The sequence below is a fragment of the Pagrus major genome, chromosome 22 (assembly GCF_040436345.1).
Source record: "Pagrus major chromosome 22, Pma_NU_1.0".
Classification (NCBI taxonomy): Eukaryota; Metazoa; Chordata; class Actinopteri; order Spariformes; family Sparidae; genus Pagrus; species Pagrus major.
Window position 1 is genome coordinate 30,324,512 of NC_133236.1, and position 16,113 is coordinate 30,340,624.

Sequence of the window (16,113 nt, forward strand, 5' to 3'; positions counted from 1 at the left end):
TTGTTGAGTTAAAACAAACTTTATAACGTAGTGAAACTCTGTCTCTGACAGATTCTAAATCATTGTCTCCTTCTTGTAAATTCAGCATTAAATGAAAACAGTAAGTTGTGTGTTTCCGTGTAAAAAGTGTCAGTTTGTGGCAGCATGGCTGCACCAGCCTGTCTGCTTCTGTGTCTAAAGTGCTAAAGTCTGACCTGCCAACATTTAGCAGCTGTTTGAACACACTGTTTACACTGATTTCACCATTTACACTCAATTTATGAGAGAAGAAACATTTTATTGATCTAAACATGTCACATTTTACAGATACACTAAACAGTAACCAGTATAGGCGACTTCTTTGTCCCCAGACTCCCTTAACAAATGTGTCAGTTTAGTGAGTTGTTGAGTTGGAGACACTTTATAAACTGTGTGAAACTCTGTCTCTGACTGATTCTGACTTATTTGTTCCTTCTTGTTAATTCAGCAAATGTTCTACATGAACTTCTTTCTGTCTTTGTGTAGAAACATGGAGTCTGTTTGTCTCAGTGATGGACGGGTTTGTTTCATATAGAGCAGGAAGTGACATCAGATCACAGGTGGTCACTCACATTGATATCAGGTGTGAACTGACGCACTGTCAGCTGAACACTTGTGATCAGATCTCTCAGGACAGATGTTTTGTGTTGAGTGACAGAATTGTGTGCAGACAGACATTTTGCTGATTTAATGGAGACAAATAAAAACCGACACAGATCAGAAACACATGGAGGACTTTTATCAGAATAATGATTTTGAGTTGAATGAAATAAAGACTCATTTAAAGAATAATCAATAATCTGGATGCTGTAGAAGAAAAAATGGCTTTATCATAGTGTGTGTGAGTAATCAATGATCAGCTGACCTCCTCCTGTCCTCCTGCAGCTGCCTGGTTTCCTCGAGCTCATCGTGGAGTTTTACCGCCGCTGCCTCATCCAGATCTTCGGTATCCTGGAGGAGTACGAGCTGAAAACTGAGGGCCAGAGGACCCTGCTGGGACCTCTGCCCAACTCCCCCACAAAGGAGGAGGAGGTGCTGAAGGAGACACCAGCTGCAGCCTCAGAGTCTAACGGCCAATCAGCTGAGGAGCAGAGGATACCACAGAGGTCAGCGGAGGAGATGGAGGCGACACCACCGCTACTTACAGCTGCACCTGGCGTCAACGCTCAGGAGGAGGTGAAAGACGGGGAACCTGTTGTCAAAGAGGAGGTGGAGGTGAAGGAGGAGCACCAGGAGCAGGCAGAGCCCCGCCCCCAACAGGCCAGCAAGTACGACAAGCTGCCAATCAAGGTAGAGGAGAAGGGGGAGGAGTGGGAGGAGGTGGATGAGCGTTGGACGGGGCTCAGCATGCCCAACGGCTTCATCAGCGGCCTCCTGCACTGGAAGGCCGGAGGAGGAGACTCCACCGCTCACATCCAGACAGGAGAGTCCACCCCCACAAAGGAGAGGGGGGGAGGAGAGGTGGGGAGGAGTCAGGAGGAGAGTAAGGAGGTGGCTGAGGGAGGCGAGGAGAAGAACCTGCCAGCCAGTGAGGAGACACCACCTGAAACACAAGAAGGTGAGGAAGAGGAGAAGGAGGAAGAGGAGGAGGCCAGGATAATCACTGAAACATAATTTATAGAAATTTTATTTTATTAGTTTTTATTTTATTTGACAGGAAGAAAGTTCACTGAAAACAGAGTGGATCTGTTGGACCAGGCGTTAATAAGAAAAATAAAAAGGAACATAATCAATCATCTTTAATCTGATGATCAGAATGTTTCTGTTTGTCTGTTTCCAGTTATTTTCACTCTGTCTGTCCTCTTCAGGCTCCCAGTCGGAGGTCAGAAGTCAGAGTCCCATCAGCCAGCTGGAGGACGAACCTCGCTGCTGGGACGAGGCTCCGCTGTCCACGGCAGAGTCCTGGCAGGATTCTCTGGCCAAACGCTGTGTCTGCATATCCAACATTGTACGCGGCCTCTCCTTCATCCCCGGCAACGACGCCGACATGTCACGGCACCCGGGCCTGGTGCTGATCCTGGGCCAGCTGGTGCTCCTGCATCACCACCACCCCCGCAGGAAACGGACACCACCCAGCTACCAGCGGGAGGAGGAGCAGGGGCTGGCCTGCAGCCGGGACGAGTGGTGGTGGGACTGCCTGGCGGCGCTCCGGGAGAACACGCTGGTGACGCTGGCCAACATGTCAGGCCAGTTGGACCTGTCGCTGTACCCCGAGAACATCTGCCTGCCCATCCTGGACGGGCTGCTGCACTGGATGGTGTGCCCATCTGCCGAGGCCCAGGACCCCTTCTCCTTGGCGGGAGGCTTCTCCTCGCTCACCCCTCAGAGACTGGTGCTTGAGTGTCTGTGCAAGCTGAGCATCCAGGACTGCAACGTGGACCTGCTGCTCGCCACGCCACCCTTCAGCCGCCAGCAGAAGCTCTACGCCACGCTGGTGCGCCTCGTGGGTGAGAGGAAGAGCCAGGTGTGTCGGGAGATGGCGGTGGCCGTCCTGTCCAACCTGGCGCAGGGCGACCCCATGGCAGCACGCAGCGTCACCCTGCAGAAGGGCAGCGTGGGAACTCTAATCGGCTTCCTGGAGGACAGCGTGGCCATGGCTCAATACCAGCAGAGCTCGCACAGCATGCTGCACGCCGCCGCGCCACCGGAGCCGCCAAGCATCAACATGATGTGCCGTGCCGCCAAGGCGCTGCTGGCCATGGCGAGGGTGGAAGAGAACCGGACGGAGTTTGTTCTGCACGAGAGCCGGTTGCTGGACATCTCGCTGTCGGCCGCCCTCAACTCCTCCGTGGCGGCCATCATGTGTGAAGTACTGTTTAAAATTGGCCGCTCGTGACACGAACACCGCCACGGAGCACGCTCAGTGGCACTAGAAGCAGCTCCGCCTATGTGACAGACTGGCTCCTATTATATTTTTATTTAAAGAACAGAACACAAATGTTTTTACATACAAATGAATATATATAGAATATATAAAGCTCCTCGGCTCCATCCGCAAAATGTTTATTTGGGATTTTTAAGTAATTTTAATACAAAAATATTTAATACTTGTATTTTTAATTTTTTATTCTTTTGTCAGTTTGTTGTTTTGTTTTAACCAAAGTGTGACGGTGGAGAGCACTCGGGTGTCTTTGATGTTTTTAAACAGACGTGGTCGTTTCTTTCTGTTTTTGGGGGCGGGGTTAGATCGATTTTGGAGGCGGGGTCAGATTTATTTAAATAATGACATGTTGTAGATAGGCCTCTCTATTCTCATGTGGTATGACAGGAAACACTGATGTTCAGTCATGTACTTTGTTTTGGTGCAATAGGTTGTTTGGGCGTTTTTTACTTTAAATGTGAATCATTCGACCATCTGCAGTTCGACCATCAGTATTTTGCTGAACCACGACAGTATCAAGCGTTACTTTCTGTTTATTGAGAACTTTGTATGTGTCCTCCACCAATCAAATCCCAAATTTCCCTCCACCGCCATCATCCTCCTGTAAATAGACGATGTACATTTCACTCGGTGACGGTAGCTGGTGATGAATGATCTTCATTTATAATCACGACTCTGCTCACCTGAACGTTTCCCAGCAGGTGAACACTTGTTTCTGTATTTAAGGAAGAATCCTCAGTTTCAGGATGTTTTGGGGGTCTGATCTGGGAGGGTGCGTTTGATTTGAGAGACTGTATGTACAGGAGGTCAGGGGGAGGGCGGGACTGTACTCATCATGTTGCTAACAGACACAACTACAAAAACAGTTATAACAAATGTAAAGAGAGAAAAAAAGAAAATCTCTACATCCAGAACGTCTCATGTTTGATTTGACAGACGTTGTTTCTTCAGTATGAGATCTTTATATGTTCCACAACAAGAATAAACGTACATGAACTCTGGTTGAGCACTGTGAACGCAGCTCTGGGCTGGTTTTGTGAGCAGATCTCGAAAAAAAACTGAGACTGATGGTTCATTTAGATTTTTCCTGGCGAAAAAAACAAAATTGGTAGATGGATAAAAAAAAAATGTGGAGAAATAATTTCTTTGTATCCGAGCTGCTGGCCGATCTAAACACGGTTACATTCATTTATCAACAACATTGTGAATTTTTACTTTTTTAGCTAAAAGATGTTTTGCCGCCTTCATCCTCACAAGTGAATGTTGGCGAGCCGCTAAACTGAAGGGACAAAAATAATTCACAAAAATTACCAGCAGCTTTTAAGGTGGAGCATTTTCTTGCATGTAGGGCTGCAGCCAGGATGTTAAAAATACTGGGGTCATGTCTGTCCGACAGGATCTCAAGAAGACCCAGAAGACACTGACTTCTCTCTCATGCATACAGGACTTATCTACTGCCCTGATATGATCCTTCTATGGTCGCATATTTCTGCCAGTTAAAGACGAAAAAATTATGAAAACTTTGATAATGTATACACACATATATTCCCATGGTACGTGATTATACATAAATTATACATAAACATCATTATGAGTTAAAATGTCAGAAAATGTTAATGTTAACCTTTCTTATTATTACAACGAACCATCAGAATATTTATTTTATCGAGCTTCGTTTTCATCTTATTCTTTTCTTTAACTGAAATGCAGCGGCTCGGCCCTCACTCACACACACACACACACACACACACACAACACACACAGAGTTAATGACAGGACGATACTGTAGGCGTCCGACTTGTTACATACTTGTCACAGTGTAATGGAGGGCTGAAGTCGTGCCTTTCTGGTCGACCCAGTGGGACCTTAGAACTTTTAAACGATGTATTGATCCTGTTTGAATTGTGTCACAGTGTCGTCAGTGACGTCGTCTCCTCACTGAAACACTGTAGAGCTGCTCCTGTTTATGAGCAGCTCACAGAACTGAACCAGAACCAGAACTGCAGTTGTCAATATGAGCAGATTTATTGTGATGTTCATCTTGTTTACGAGCTGTTCTGAGCCCAGTTGGCTCCATGTTGGTGCTGGTTCTGGTGCTGATGAGACGATGTAGTTCACTGAGCGCTTTAACACAAAACTACACGAGGTTTGACTTTAACACAACAAACTGACAAACATCCCGTGTGAGATCCAAACTGGATCAGTACATCAGCTGTCCCTCACTACCGGACAAAGATTTTCAAAATAAGGCTCCATGAGGGAAACCGGAAGGGGCGTGGCCTGGTCCTACAGAGACGTTAAACTTTATTGAAAACACGTCATATAAGTAAGTATTATGGTCAGTTCATCACTTTAACATTTCAGTACACACTGTGAACATGGTATTTCACCTGAGCACGCACCGCCACGCACGTCGACAGAGCTAGCTAACTGGCTAGCTGCTTCACATAGAAGTCAGCGGAGGTGTTAGCTCGTGTTAGCTCGTGTTAGCGCGTGTCAGCTCGTGTTAGCTCGTGTCAGCTCGTGTTAGCTCGTGTCAGCTCGTGTTAGCTCGTGTCAGCTCGTGTTAGCTCGTGTCAGCTCGTGTTAGCTCGTGTCAGCTCGTGTTAGCTCGTGTTAGCTCATGTTAGCTCGTGTTAGCTCATGTTAGCTCGTGTTAGCTCGTGTTAGCTCGTGTTAGCTCGGCAGGATTGATCAGCGGTCGTCACGGCCTCTGTTTAAACATGTGACGGTTGAAGCAGTCGGCTCGCGTGACATCGTGCGTGTCAGTCGCATAGTATCAGCTGGACTTCAGTGTGACACCGGAGCAGAAACGGTTCGGACGGAGCTGAGCGGTCCCGCAGCGGTCCGCCATGTTTGTTTCCACTGCGCAGATGCGGCGGGGGGACGAGACGTTTCTTTATCTGATCGTTTCGGATCATCGAGCTCAAACTTTGCGAATATTTGTGAAACGCTCGGTAAAAAGTCAGCGAGAGGATTTTAATCCTTGACTGAGACGACTGAGATGAAGATTTCACCGTCCGGAAGCTTCCGGTCAGGATTCAGAGGTTTGTGAGCAGAAGAGGAAGAAATGAGCAGCTTCTTCTGTCCCAGTGTTTCCTCCACCTGAAGCTGGAGAGGGTCTGAGTTACCAGGTGAGTTCAGCAGGTGAGAATGTTTGATCACCTCCGTCACTGTGCTCATGTTGAGCTGTCGGTGTGTTTGCGGCTCTGAACTGTTCGCAGGTTTGTTATAATGTGAGCTGACTGAGGTGTTTTTAATGTTACAGGTGCAGGAGTTCAGACACTTCTCAGGATGAGTCGGTGTCTCACTTCACTGTTTATTCTGCGACAGCTGAATTTAAATTTTCTACAGATGCACGATATGGATTTCTTTCGTTAACCGATAATTACCTCACTCTCATGGCTGATACCGAGGTAATTATCGGTTATCGAAAGAAATCCATATCGTGCATCCGTAGAAAAATTTAAATTAAATTATGGAAACCAACATTTTATGCTCAGATGTTTTATTTGATCTTCCAGCTGTGATCAGACTTTTTCCCCTCGTGTTGTGTTGTTCACACCAGTGACGACGTGTAGCTCTGGTCTACGTTGCGTTGCACCACCGTCTGTCTTTGTATCATCATCTGCTGATAACGATAATGTAAATCTTCCTTTATTGGGCCGATAATTTATCTGTCCGATATATATCGAGCATCCTGAAGATAATGCAGCACATTTTTGTTTGATTTTTATTGAGTTATCCACGCATGTATATATTCACCCATGTCCCAATGTCCCTGACTAATTTTGAGTCATATATATTCATCTTACCAGCACTGACACACACTTTATCTCACATTTACACAGCTCGTGTCTGAAGTCTTCAGCAGTGAGCTGACGTGTGGTAACTGGTCTCGTATCAGTCATCACGTAGACCAACAAACAAGATGTTCATCTACACTCAGAATGAGGAAGTTAAACTCTGCTGTGGTTTTAACCCTGTGGTGACTTTCTGTGGACGCATCCTCTCACAGCTGATAAGCACATGAGCTTTAGTCTTAGAAAAACTTTATGTCCTCCATTCCTGCAAACAATAGTCCAGCCCAACAAAAAAAACAATGTGAACGTGAAGTCACTTCTTATTAGTCTTGTATTTTAGATATAACATGACATTATAGTATATTATATTGTTGTTATTCTGTAGCAGAGTTGGGCAAGTAACTTTCAACCTTAGCTTCATTTTAAAGTAATATATTACGTAGACGTAGACAAACGGCAGCATAAGTTTGCAAATGTAAATCTTTTATTCAAAAAGAGACAGGTCGGTTCCCGTTTTCCTGTGGGACTGATACAAAAAAAAGAATAATACTTAAAAAAAACAGCAAACAAAAATAAATACCACCAAGGCAGTGGCTCACTAACTGCAAACCAAACCAAACATCATTAATCCAATACAAAACAACATAATATGTTTGAAGAAAAACACAATAGAAAATATAATTAATATAAATGAATTAATTAATATATTAAACCCACCAACGATACAGTCAGATTTGCCACAAAAAAATCTCACGCTGACGATCTGCACACACAACCTGCCACACAAAGGCAGGACGCCTCCCGACACTGGGACTTACTAAGAACAGATTAATTCATTCAAAACTTATGAAGCACAACCAGGATGCCACAACATTATCGAGCGCAGTTCACTTCTACTCACCAAAGCGAGACTCACCGGTGTCCCAGTCAGCTACTTTCTTCACCCACGGAGCACACAACAGGCAGCGCCAGCCCTCCGTGGAAAAGACAAAGCCAAGAAATGCCCGCACGGGTCGCCAACAGGTGCCTTTTATCTCGTAATCAACCATCCATACTGATTCACAGGTCCGACTAGACCACATACCTGCATCAGTTCCACCCAGCTACAGTTTGTACATGTGAGTGTGTGTGAACAACATACGTGGATAAAGAGTTAGCAGCAGTTAAACACTGTGGGTCAAATAAAATAATATGTCAATTCGACCGGCTACATTATTACATGACTTTTTAGTTACTTTCAACAAAATGCCCAAATAACCTCTATAGAACAATGAAACAGCCAAGACCTGTTTAAATAAATGATGGTCTTGGACTCAGTGATGAGCAGACAGACAAAGGACCACAGTCTGATATATCATGAGAAGGAGAGCTTATAAGAGCCAGGTGTGCCCTGATTTAGTCCTTTTGTTCCTTTCTTTAAAACCATGTTCCAACACTAAAAATCATCCATCCCCTCATCCTATCACCCATCCATCCATCTGATCAACCATCACATACTCAATAAATGGTTCAATGGCTCCTGGATCCTTGTGTATGAATGTGCACACTAATCAGAGGTTCTATGGTCCAGTCATCCTCCTAAGCAGAACTGGTTATTAAAGTATACAGTCTTTCAGTTATTGTGTGGTGCTATATACCCTGAAATTGTGATCCCTTCTGAGATAGGTATCACAATATAAAAATTTCATACTGTCGCAAACCCTAAGACACAATAATACAAAGCTGACAGTCCATGTTGCACTTAAGTGGTGCAAATTCGCAAACAAATTTTACCAGTCATAAAATTACCACAATGCAACCGACACAGTGACCTCGTCTCCTTTGGGACCCCTGTAAATCTGGAGCATTTACCTGCTTTGGTGATCCAGCCTCAGACTGAGCCAGTACAGGCAAAATGGTCAGCATGTGTGCATTACTGCAATCTGCAGGTCACCATAAACTGGTAAATTAATTCGATATATTAAAGGGTTAAGGTTCATTTTATTGTTATCTTACAACACGGTTGTGCAATGAAATGCAAGTTAAAGTCCCTTTATGCAGCACAAGAAAAACTATTCTTTATGGTGGAGTGTTGACGATGAGTTGGACTACTGCAACTCGCTCTTGACTGGACTCCCAGCCTCTGCGACTGCGCCTCGTTTTCAATCTACCCAAATTCTCCCATGTGACCCCCCTCCTCTGTGACCTCCACTGGCTTCCTGTTGCAGCCCGCATCCGATTCAAGACGATGGTACTGGCCTTCAAGGCCGTCAACGGAACTGCACCCATCTACCTCCAAACACTGGTCAGACCACACGCCCCAGCGCGAGCACTTCGCTCCACTACATCAGCTGGCCGGCTGGTACCACCATCGCTGAGAGCAAACAAAGGTCGTTCAGCGAAGTCATGACTCTTCTCTTTTCTGATGCCTCAGTGGTGGAACGAACTCCCGACCAATGTCGGGGCAGCAGAGTCACTCGCCATCTTATGCAGAAGACTCACTTGTTCAGACTTCACCTCGACCCCACATAGCATGACTCCCGTGGTACTGATGCCAAGCTCGTTTAGTTTGTAATCAGTTTCATGGGTGAGATTATTGAATTCTGAGCTGAACTCAACAAAAAGCATTCTGATGTAACTGGTCTTATATTCGAGATGTTTGAAGACGGAGTGAAGGGCATTAGATATGGCATCCTCTGTGGATCTGTTGGTTTTGAATGCAAGTGGTGAGGGTCCAGGCTGGCTGGGGTGTTGCTTTTGATGTGCTTGAGAATCAGTTCCCGAAGCACTTCATTAGCATAGGGGTGAGTGCCAGAGGGCGGTAGTTAGTCAGCCTCATCACTGCAGACTTTTTAGGTACAGGAACAATGGTGGGTGTCTTAAAGCAGGTGGGAACAGTCTCTTGTGAGAGGGAGATGTTGAAAAATGTTGGTAATAACATCGACCAGCTAATTAGCACAAGTTTTTAGTACACAACCATGGCTGTTATCAGGACCTGCAGCTTCACTCATATTCACTCTCAGTAGGATTTTATCACTTCCACTGCGGAGTAGACTTTACAGGTGACTCTTTGCTCAGGTGATGAGCGCAAACTTAAAAATGTGTTTAGCTTATCGCCAACGTGGTCTCACGTGCATTTGTAGCCTGTTATATTTTGAAAATGACAAATTATATCTTAAACAATCAATCTTGTGTTTTTCAGCAGGGAGGGTAGATGGCGAAACCTAAACAGGTCCTCTTGGGAGCTTTGGAGGATTTAGGAAAGGATGACTTTATAAAATTCAAGTGGCTCCTGCAGCAGGAGGGAGTCCTGGAAGGCTTCCCAGCAATCCCAAAATGTCGACTGGAGAATGCAGACAGGATGGGCACAGTGGATCAGATGGTGCAGACCTACAGTATGAACACCATCAGAGTGACCAGAATGGTTTTGGGGGAGATGAAACAGAATGATCTGCGGGAGAAATTATCAAACACCATCTCAGAACCTAAAGGTAGGTCATTAAGAACGGAAAGTAAGAATTTGTATATTATGCAGCCTTACATAACAAACTAGTGTAAAGTAAACATAGCACAAAAAGTAGGGTTTTGGTTTGGTAGATTATTTCTTTGTTGTAACAATGCTTCTTGGCAATAAATCTTATATCGTTGGAAAGCTTGTTTATTTCTCTTTTAAACGGTGCCACATTGTAAGGAACATGCATTTGTGGGCTGAGCAGCAGAGCTGAGTATCTGGGTTGCGCCCATGAAATACTTGCCAAATCTTCTCTGCCAAACATCTTATTCTGCTATTGACTCTTGTTTGGTGGATTGGATGATTGAAGTCTGAAGACATATTGGCAATTTAACAAACAGGAGCCTCAGTAACATGTGGAAGAACCATACACAGCTACAACAGCCTGGTACCTCCTCCTCATGCTGGTCACCAGCCTGGTTAGAAATATGCACACATACTGTATCTGGTTATGTTTTTGATGACTCACATTTTACTTGTTTTTGTTCATTCAGAGATTCTCACTGAGTGCCAGCTCAAACTCAAAACCAACCTAAAGAAGAGGTTTCACTGTGTGTTCGAGAAAATCACAAAAGCAGGAAGTTCGAAACCTCTCCATGAGATCTACACTGAGATCTATATCATGATGGAAGAAACAGGAGAGGTCAACATGGAACATGAGGTCAGACAGATTGAAACTGCAACCTGGAAACCAGCAACGCCGGAAACAACAATCAGATGTGAGGACATCTTTAAAGCCTCACCTGGAAGAGATGAACCAATCAGAACAATGATGACAAAGGGAGTGGCTGGCATCGGGAAAACAGTCTTAACACAGAAGTTCACTCTGGACTGGGCTGAAGACAAAGCCAACCAGGACATACACTTCACATTTCCATTCACTTTCAGAGAGCTGAATGTGCTGAAAGAGAAAAAGTTCAGCTTGGTGGAGCTTGTTCATCACTTCTTCACTGAAACCAAAGAAGCAGGAATCTGCAGCTTTGAAGAGTTCCAGGTTGTGTTCATCTTTGATGGTCTGGATGAGTGTCGACTTCCTCTGGACTTCCACAACACTGAGATCCTGACTGATGTTACAGAGTCCACCTCAGTGGATGTGCTGCTGACAAACCTCATCAGGGGGAAACTGCTTCCTTCTGCTCACCTCTGGATAACCACACGACCTGCAGCAGCCAATCAGATCCCTAGCGAGTGTGTTGACATGGTGACAGAGGTCAGAGGGTTCACTGACCCACAGAAGGAGGAGTACTTCAGGAAGAGATTCAGAGATGAGGAGCAGGCCAGCAGAATCATCTCCCACATCAAGACATCACGAAGCCTCCACATCATGTGCCACATACCAGTCTTCTGCTGGATCACTGCTACAGTTCTGGAGAATGTGTTGAAGACCAGAGAGGGAGGAGAGCTGCCCAAGACCCTGACTCAGATGTACATCCACTTCCTGGTGGTTCAGTCCAAAGTGAAGAATGTCAAGTATGATGGAAAATCTGAGAGAGATTTACACTGGACTCCAGAGAGCAGGAAGATGATTGAGTCTCTGGGAAAACTGGCTTTTGAGCAGCTGCAGAAAGGAAACCTGATCTTCTATGAATCAGACCTGACAGAGTGTGGCATCGATATCAGAGCAGCCTCAGTGTACTCAGGAGTGTTCACAGAGATCTTTAAAGAGGAGAGTGGACTGTACCAGGACAAGGTGTTCTGCTTCATCCATCTGAGTGTTCAGGAGTTTCTGGCTGCTCTTCATGTCCATCTGACATTCATCAACTCTGGATTCAATCTGCTGGCCGAAGCAAGATGGTGGTGGGCTAGAACTTTGGCCTACCTGTGGTCTATAGTATTTGGAGATAACTCTAAACTATCACATGTCCACCAGAATGCTGTGAAGAAGGCCTTACAGAGTCCAAATGGACACCTGGACTTGTTCCTCCGCTTCCTCCTGGGTCTTTCACTGGATACAAATCAGAATCTCCTCCGTGGTCTGCTTACAGAGAAAGGAAGTAGCTTAGAGACCAATCAGGAAACTGTCCAGTACATCAAGAAGAAGATCAGTGAGAATCAGTCTCCAGAGAGAGGCATCAATCTGTTCCACTGTCTGAATGAACTGAATGATGGTTCACTAGTGGAGGAGGTCCAACAGTACCTGAGTTCAGGAAGTCTCTCCACAGATAAACTGTCTCCTGCTCAGTGGTCAGCTCTGGGCTTCATCTTACTGTCATCAGAAAAAGATCTGAATGTGTTTGACCTGAGGAAATACTCTGCTTCAGAGGAGGCTCTTCTGAGGCTGCTGCCAGTGGTCAAAGCCTCCAACAAAGCTCTGTAAGTGGACTGATACTTGGCCAATAATGTATGTAAAACATTTATTTTTTTTAAAACTGGAATTCTTACAGAAAACATTTTTCTAAATTGATTGTTTTGGCTTCATTTTCATCTTCCTCAGCCTGAGTGGCTGTAACCTGTCAAAGAGAAGCTGTGAAGCTCTGGCCTCAGCTCTTGGCTCCCAGTCCTCTAGTCTGAGAGAGCTGGACTTGAGTAACAACAACCTTCAAGATTCAGGAGTGAAGCTGCTCTGTGCTGGACTGGAGAGTCTGCAATGTAAACTGGAAACTCTCAGGTCAGAATGTAAGAGTCAGTAACACTCTTTAAAGATTGCACGACACTGAAAGTAGTTTCAATGAAGTGTGAATGTGTCCGTACAAAACTGTAACCGAGTTGTTTTCCAATTATTGGCAATAACATGTTTGTTCCTGGGAATAGCTTTTTCTGTTGAATGTTTTGATATTTTCCTTAGTTGGTCTTAAGTCTTAAACTTAACGCTGTTCTCTAACTTTCTGCAAATTAGAGAACCTTTGAAATGAACAGATTAAAAACACTTGGCAGCTCATCATTTTGTATTTGTAACATTTGACTGAATTTTGATGTCTAATTTCAGACTGTCAGGCTGTCTGGTCACAGAGAAAGGCTGTTCTGCTCTGGCCTCAGCTCTTAGCTCCAACCCCTCCCATCTGAGAGAGCTGGACCTGAGCTACAATCATCCTGGAGACTCAGGAGTGAAGCTGCTGACTGCTCGACAGGAGGATCCAGACTGGAGACTGGACGTTCTCAGGTATAAGAGCTCTGTTACACTGACAAACTGGGGAACTCTTCTAGGTTGAACAGCAGTTAGCACTCACAGGGAAGGTTGTTAAATGTTTCATTTTTTATAATACAAGAGAATATGCTGGACTGAATGTGTTTCTTCTTACAGAGTGGACCATTGCGGAGAACAGAGACTGAAACCTGGTCTGACGAAGTGTAAGTGTGGATTCAGTTTGATTCATGAGAACACAACAGCACACAGTCAAGTCCATTTTTTTATAAGTTTATAATTTACTCATACAACCTCACAGACAATAGCTGACTCAACAACCTACCACTTTGAATATTTACAACATTTCTAGGGTATACAATGCAGTCTTTTATTAATGTTTGAATAACAATGTAAAAGTTAAATAAATTAAAAATAAATTAAGACATTTTAAGAATAAAAAACAGTTGTATTAGCTGATAACCTGCTGCTGTGTTTTGTCTTTTCTCTTCATCAGATTTCTGTGAACTCAAAGTGGACACAAACACACTCAACAGACGCTTGAAATTGACTGACAACAACAATAGGGTGACAGTGGTGAGAGAGGAGCAGCCATATCCTGATCATCAAGACAGATTTGATAAATTCCTTCAACTGTTGTGTAAAAATGGTCTGACTGGTTGCTGTTACTGGGAGGTCGAGTGGAGAGGAGAGGTTTATATAACAGTCACATACAAAGGAATCAGAAGGAAAGGAGGCAGTTATGACTGTTTGTTTGGGGGTAATGATCAGTCCTGGAGTCTGAAGTGCTCTGATAGTGATGGTTACTCTGTCTGGTACAATAACAGACAAACAGTCCTCCCTCTCTCCTCCTCCTCCTCTGGTAGAGTAGCAGTGTATGTGGACTTTGCTGCTGGCACTCTGTCCTTCTACAGAGTCTCCTCTGACACACTGATCCACCTCCACACCTTTAACACCACATTCACTGAACCTCTTTATCCTGGGTTTGGGTTCTGGTCTGACTCCTCAGTGTCTCTGTGTTCAGTGTAGGAGGAAGTGTCTCCTCCTGTGAACAGAAGCACTCACAATATTAACAGCAGCTGAAACAAACTGTTTGCCCTGTGCACCATCACACACAAACATCTGACACTGATATTTCCATTTCTATCCTCTCTGTTTAATTTTCGTTTCTGTTTTGAAAGACCATGATTCATTGCAAAAGTGGGTAGATTCTTTGTGGTAGTTTTGTTATTGTGCACTATTCACTACTGTTCAAGAACACTGACACTGTGATTCAACTGTTGTGATCTCATTGTGTTGTGTTGTGTTGTGTTGTGTTAATTACTATTAAGAAACCTATTGTAGAAAATTAAGAAAGGTAACGACCTGTTCACTGCAGGTTATGATTGTGTAACACACAGAGGACATGTTGACACAGAAGGACACGCTGACCTGCTATGAACAGTCCTGCACTCTGATTTGGCAATCAACATGTTATACAAATTGTTGCAGTCTTCAAGATAGTTATTTTAGAAACAGACTCACATCTCACTACATCAGCAAAAAGGGATAAATATAAACATAATGTGTATGAATATAAAAAAAACGGGTGCATTAACAGGATGGTGAGAACACCCAGTGTGTCTTTTTGAAATTATCCAAAACTGGCCCCAAGCACACCCAAGAACAGGTATAACAATGAAAAAAATAACAAGCTGCAACAACTGCTGCTGCTCTCCCATTTGTCATAAGCTTTGTCTATAAGAACTACACACAAGGCACAAACAAAATAATCACCAAATGCAACGTTTGCAGAATGAATTTAAAGGATGCTGGATCGACCACATCAAACTTTATCAGGTATCTGAAAACACACCCAGGTAGGTCAGTCCCTTGGTGGTGTGAAACCTCAGTGCCTATGGACGGTTAGCAAACATGTTAATTTGTATCAGATATTCTGTCAATGCAACTTGTAAACTGTGATCTGCTGTTATTTCTGTACATGCGACAGCTATTGCATGTCTGTCCGTCCTGGAAGAGGGATCCCTCCTCTGTGGCTCTTCCTGAGGTTTCTTCCATCGTCTTTTTTTCTCTGTTAAAAGGGTCTTTTTTTCCAACAACATGGCAAGTTTTTCCTCAGTCGAATCGAGGGTCTAAGGACAGAGGATGTCGTTCACTGTACAGACTGTAAAGCCCATTGAGGCAATGTGATTGTGATTTTAGGCTATATAAATAAAATTTGATTTGATTTGATGTTTAGTTCAGCATGAACAGCATTTAAGGGGTCAGTTCACTTTAAGTTCAGAATTTTTCTTCACTAATTTAAACACTAAAAAATGTTAAGCATGAGAAGGCTGTGCTATCCAGCCAATAAGTAAATTACTGATCACTGATACTCTTTAATAAGAAAGTAAACTGCCCTGTCTTTTTACATTTCAAATTGGTTTAATTGTAAATGACTTGAACCAAATGTACTAAACATATTTAGTACAGTGTGCTACTTGATGGGTTTCATTCCACAAACATTTCTTACAGGAATAAAAATTAACTGATGTTTACTGGTAGACAAAAATAGCCAATAACTGAATAAGTTTTAGATTTATGCAAGGAATCATTTTTGTCACACAAAGAAAGATGCCAAATGATCTCTTTTTACACAAAACTATTCATGTTTTGATATTACAAATTTATAGACTTGCAGTATATTTCAGATATTTTGGCAGCAATAGTGTTTTGCATTTAGCTGCTGTAGCTGTGTATTCATATTGCAAAGCAACATACAGTAATTAATTTTAAAGGAAAGCTTTCATTGTGTTTTTTTTTATATTGCATTGCAATAGCCTGTTTAAAGTGATCATAT

General features: G+C 43.8%; 2 protein-coding genes across 2 annotated transcripts; both read left to right on the plus strand.

The window, feature by feature from the left end:
- The first annotated feature begins 880 nt into the window (after positions 1-880).
- On the plus strand, positions 881-3,915 carry LOC141017620 (AT-rich interactive domain-containing protein 1B-like). Its single transcript, XM_073492328.1, has 2 exons — positions 881-1,576; positions 1,827-3,915. The coding sequence occupies exons 1-2, from the start codon at positions 1,138-1,140 to the stop codon at positions 2,852-2,854; spliced, it is 1,467 nt and encodes a 488-aa protein (XP_073348429.1). The 5' UTR covers positions 881-1,137; the 3' UTR covers positions 2,855-3,915.
- Positions 3,916-5,893: 1,978 nt separating this feature from the next.
- Positions 5,894-15,506, plus strand: LOC141017616 (protein NLRC3-like). Its single transcript, XM_073492325.1, has 7 exons — positions 5,894-6,033; positions 9,884-10,172; positions 10,687-12,505; positions 12,627-12,800; positions 13,119-13,292; positions 13,434-13,480; positions 13,771-15,506. The coding sequence occupies exons 2-7, from the start codon at positions 9,896-9,898 to the stop codon at positions 14,301-14,303; spliced, it is 3,024 nt and encodes a 1,007-aa protein (XP_073348426.1). The 5' UTR covers positions 5,894-6,033; positions 9,884-9,895; the 3' UTR covers positions 14,304-15,506.
- The last annotated feature ends 607 nt before the right edge of the window (positions 15,507-16,113 follow it).

Excerpts from the sequence above, each read along its gene's own strand:
- LOC141017620 (XM_073492328.1), top strand. The coding sequence starts at position 1,138 with ATGGAGGCGACACCACCGCTACTTACAGCTGCACCTGGCGTCAACGCT. Across the intron at positions 1,577-1,826 it reads ACCACCTGAAACACAAGAAG|GCTCCCAGTCGGAGGTCAGA; the intron begins GTGAGGAAGAGG and ends TGTCCTCTTCAG.
- LOC141017616 (XM_073492325.1), top strand. The coding sequence starts at position 9,896 with ATGGCGAAACCTAAACAGGTCCTCTTGGGAGCTTTGGAGGATTTAGGA. Across the intron at positions 10,173-10,686 it reads CACCATCTCAGAACCTAAAG|AGATTCTCACTGAGTGCCAG; the intron begins GTAGGTCATTAA and ends TTGTTCATTCAG. Across the intron at positions 12,506-12,626 it reads AAAGCCTCCAACAAAGCTCT|CCTGAGTGGCTGTAACCTGT; the intron begins GTAAGTGGACTG and ends CATCTTCCTCAG.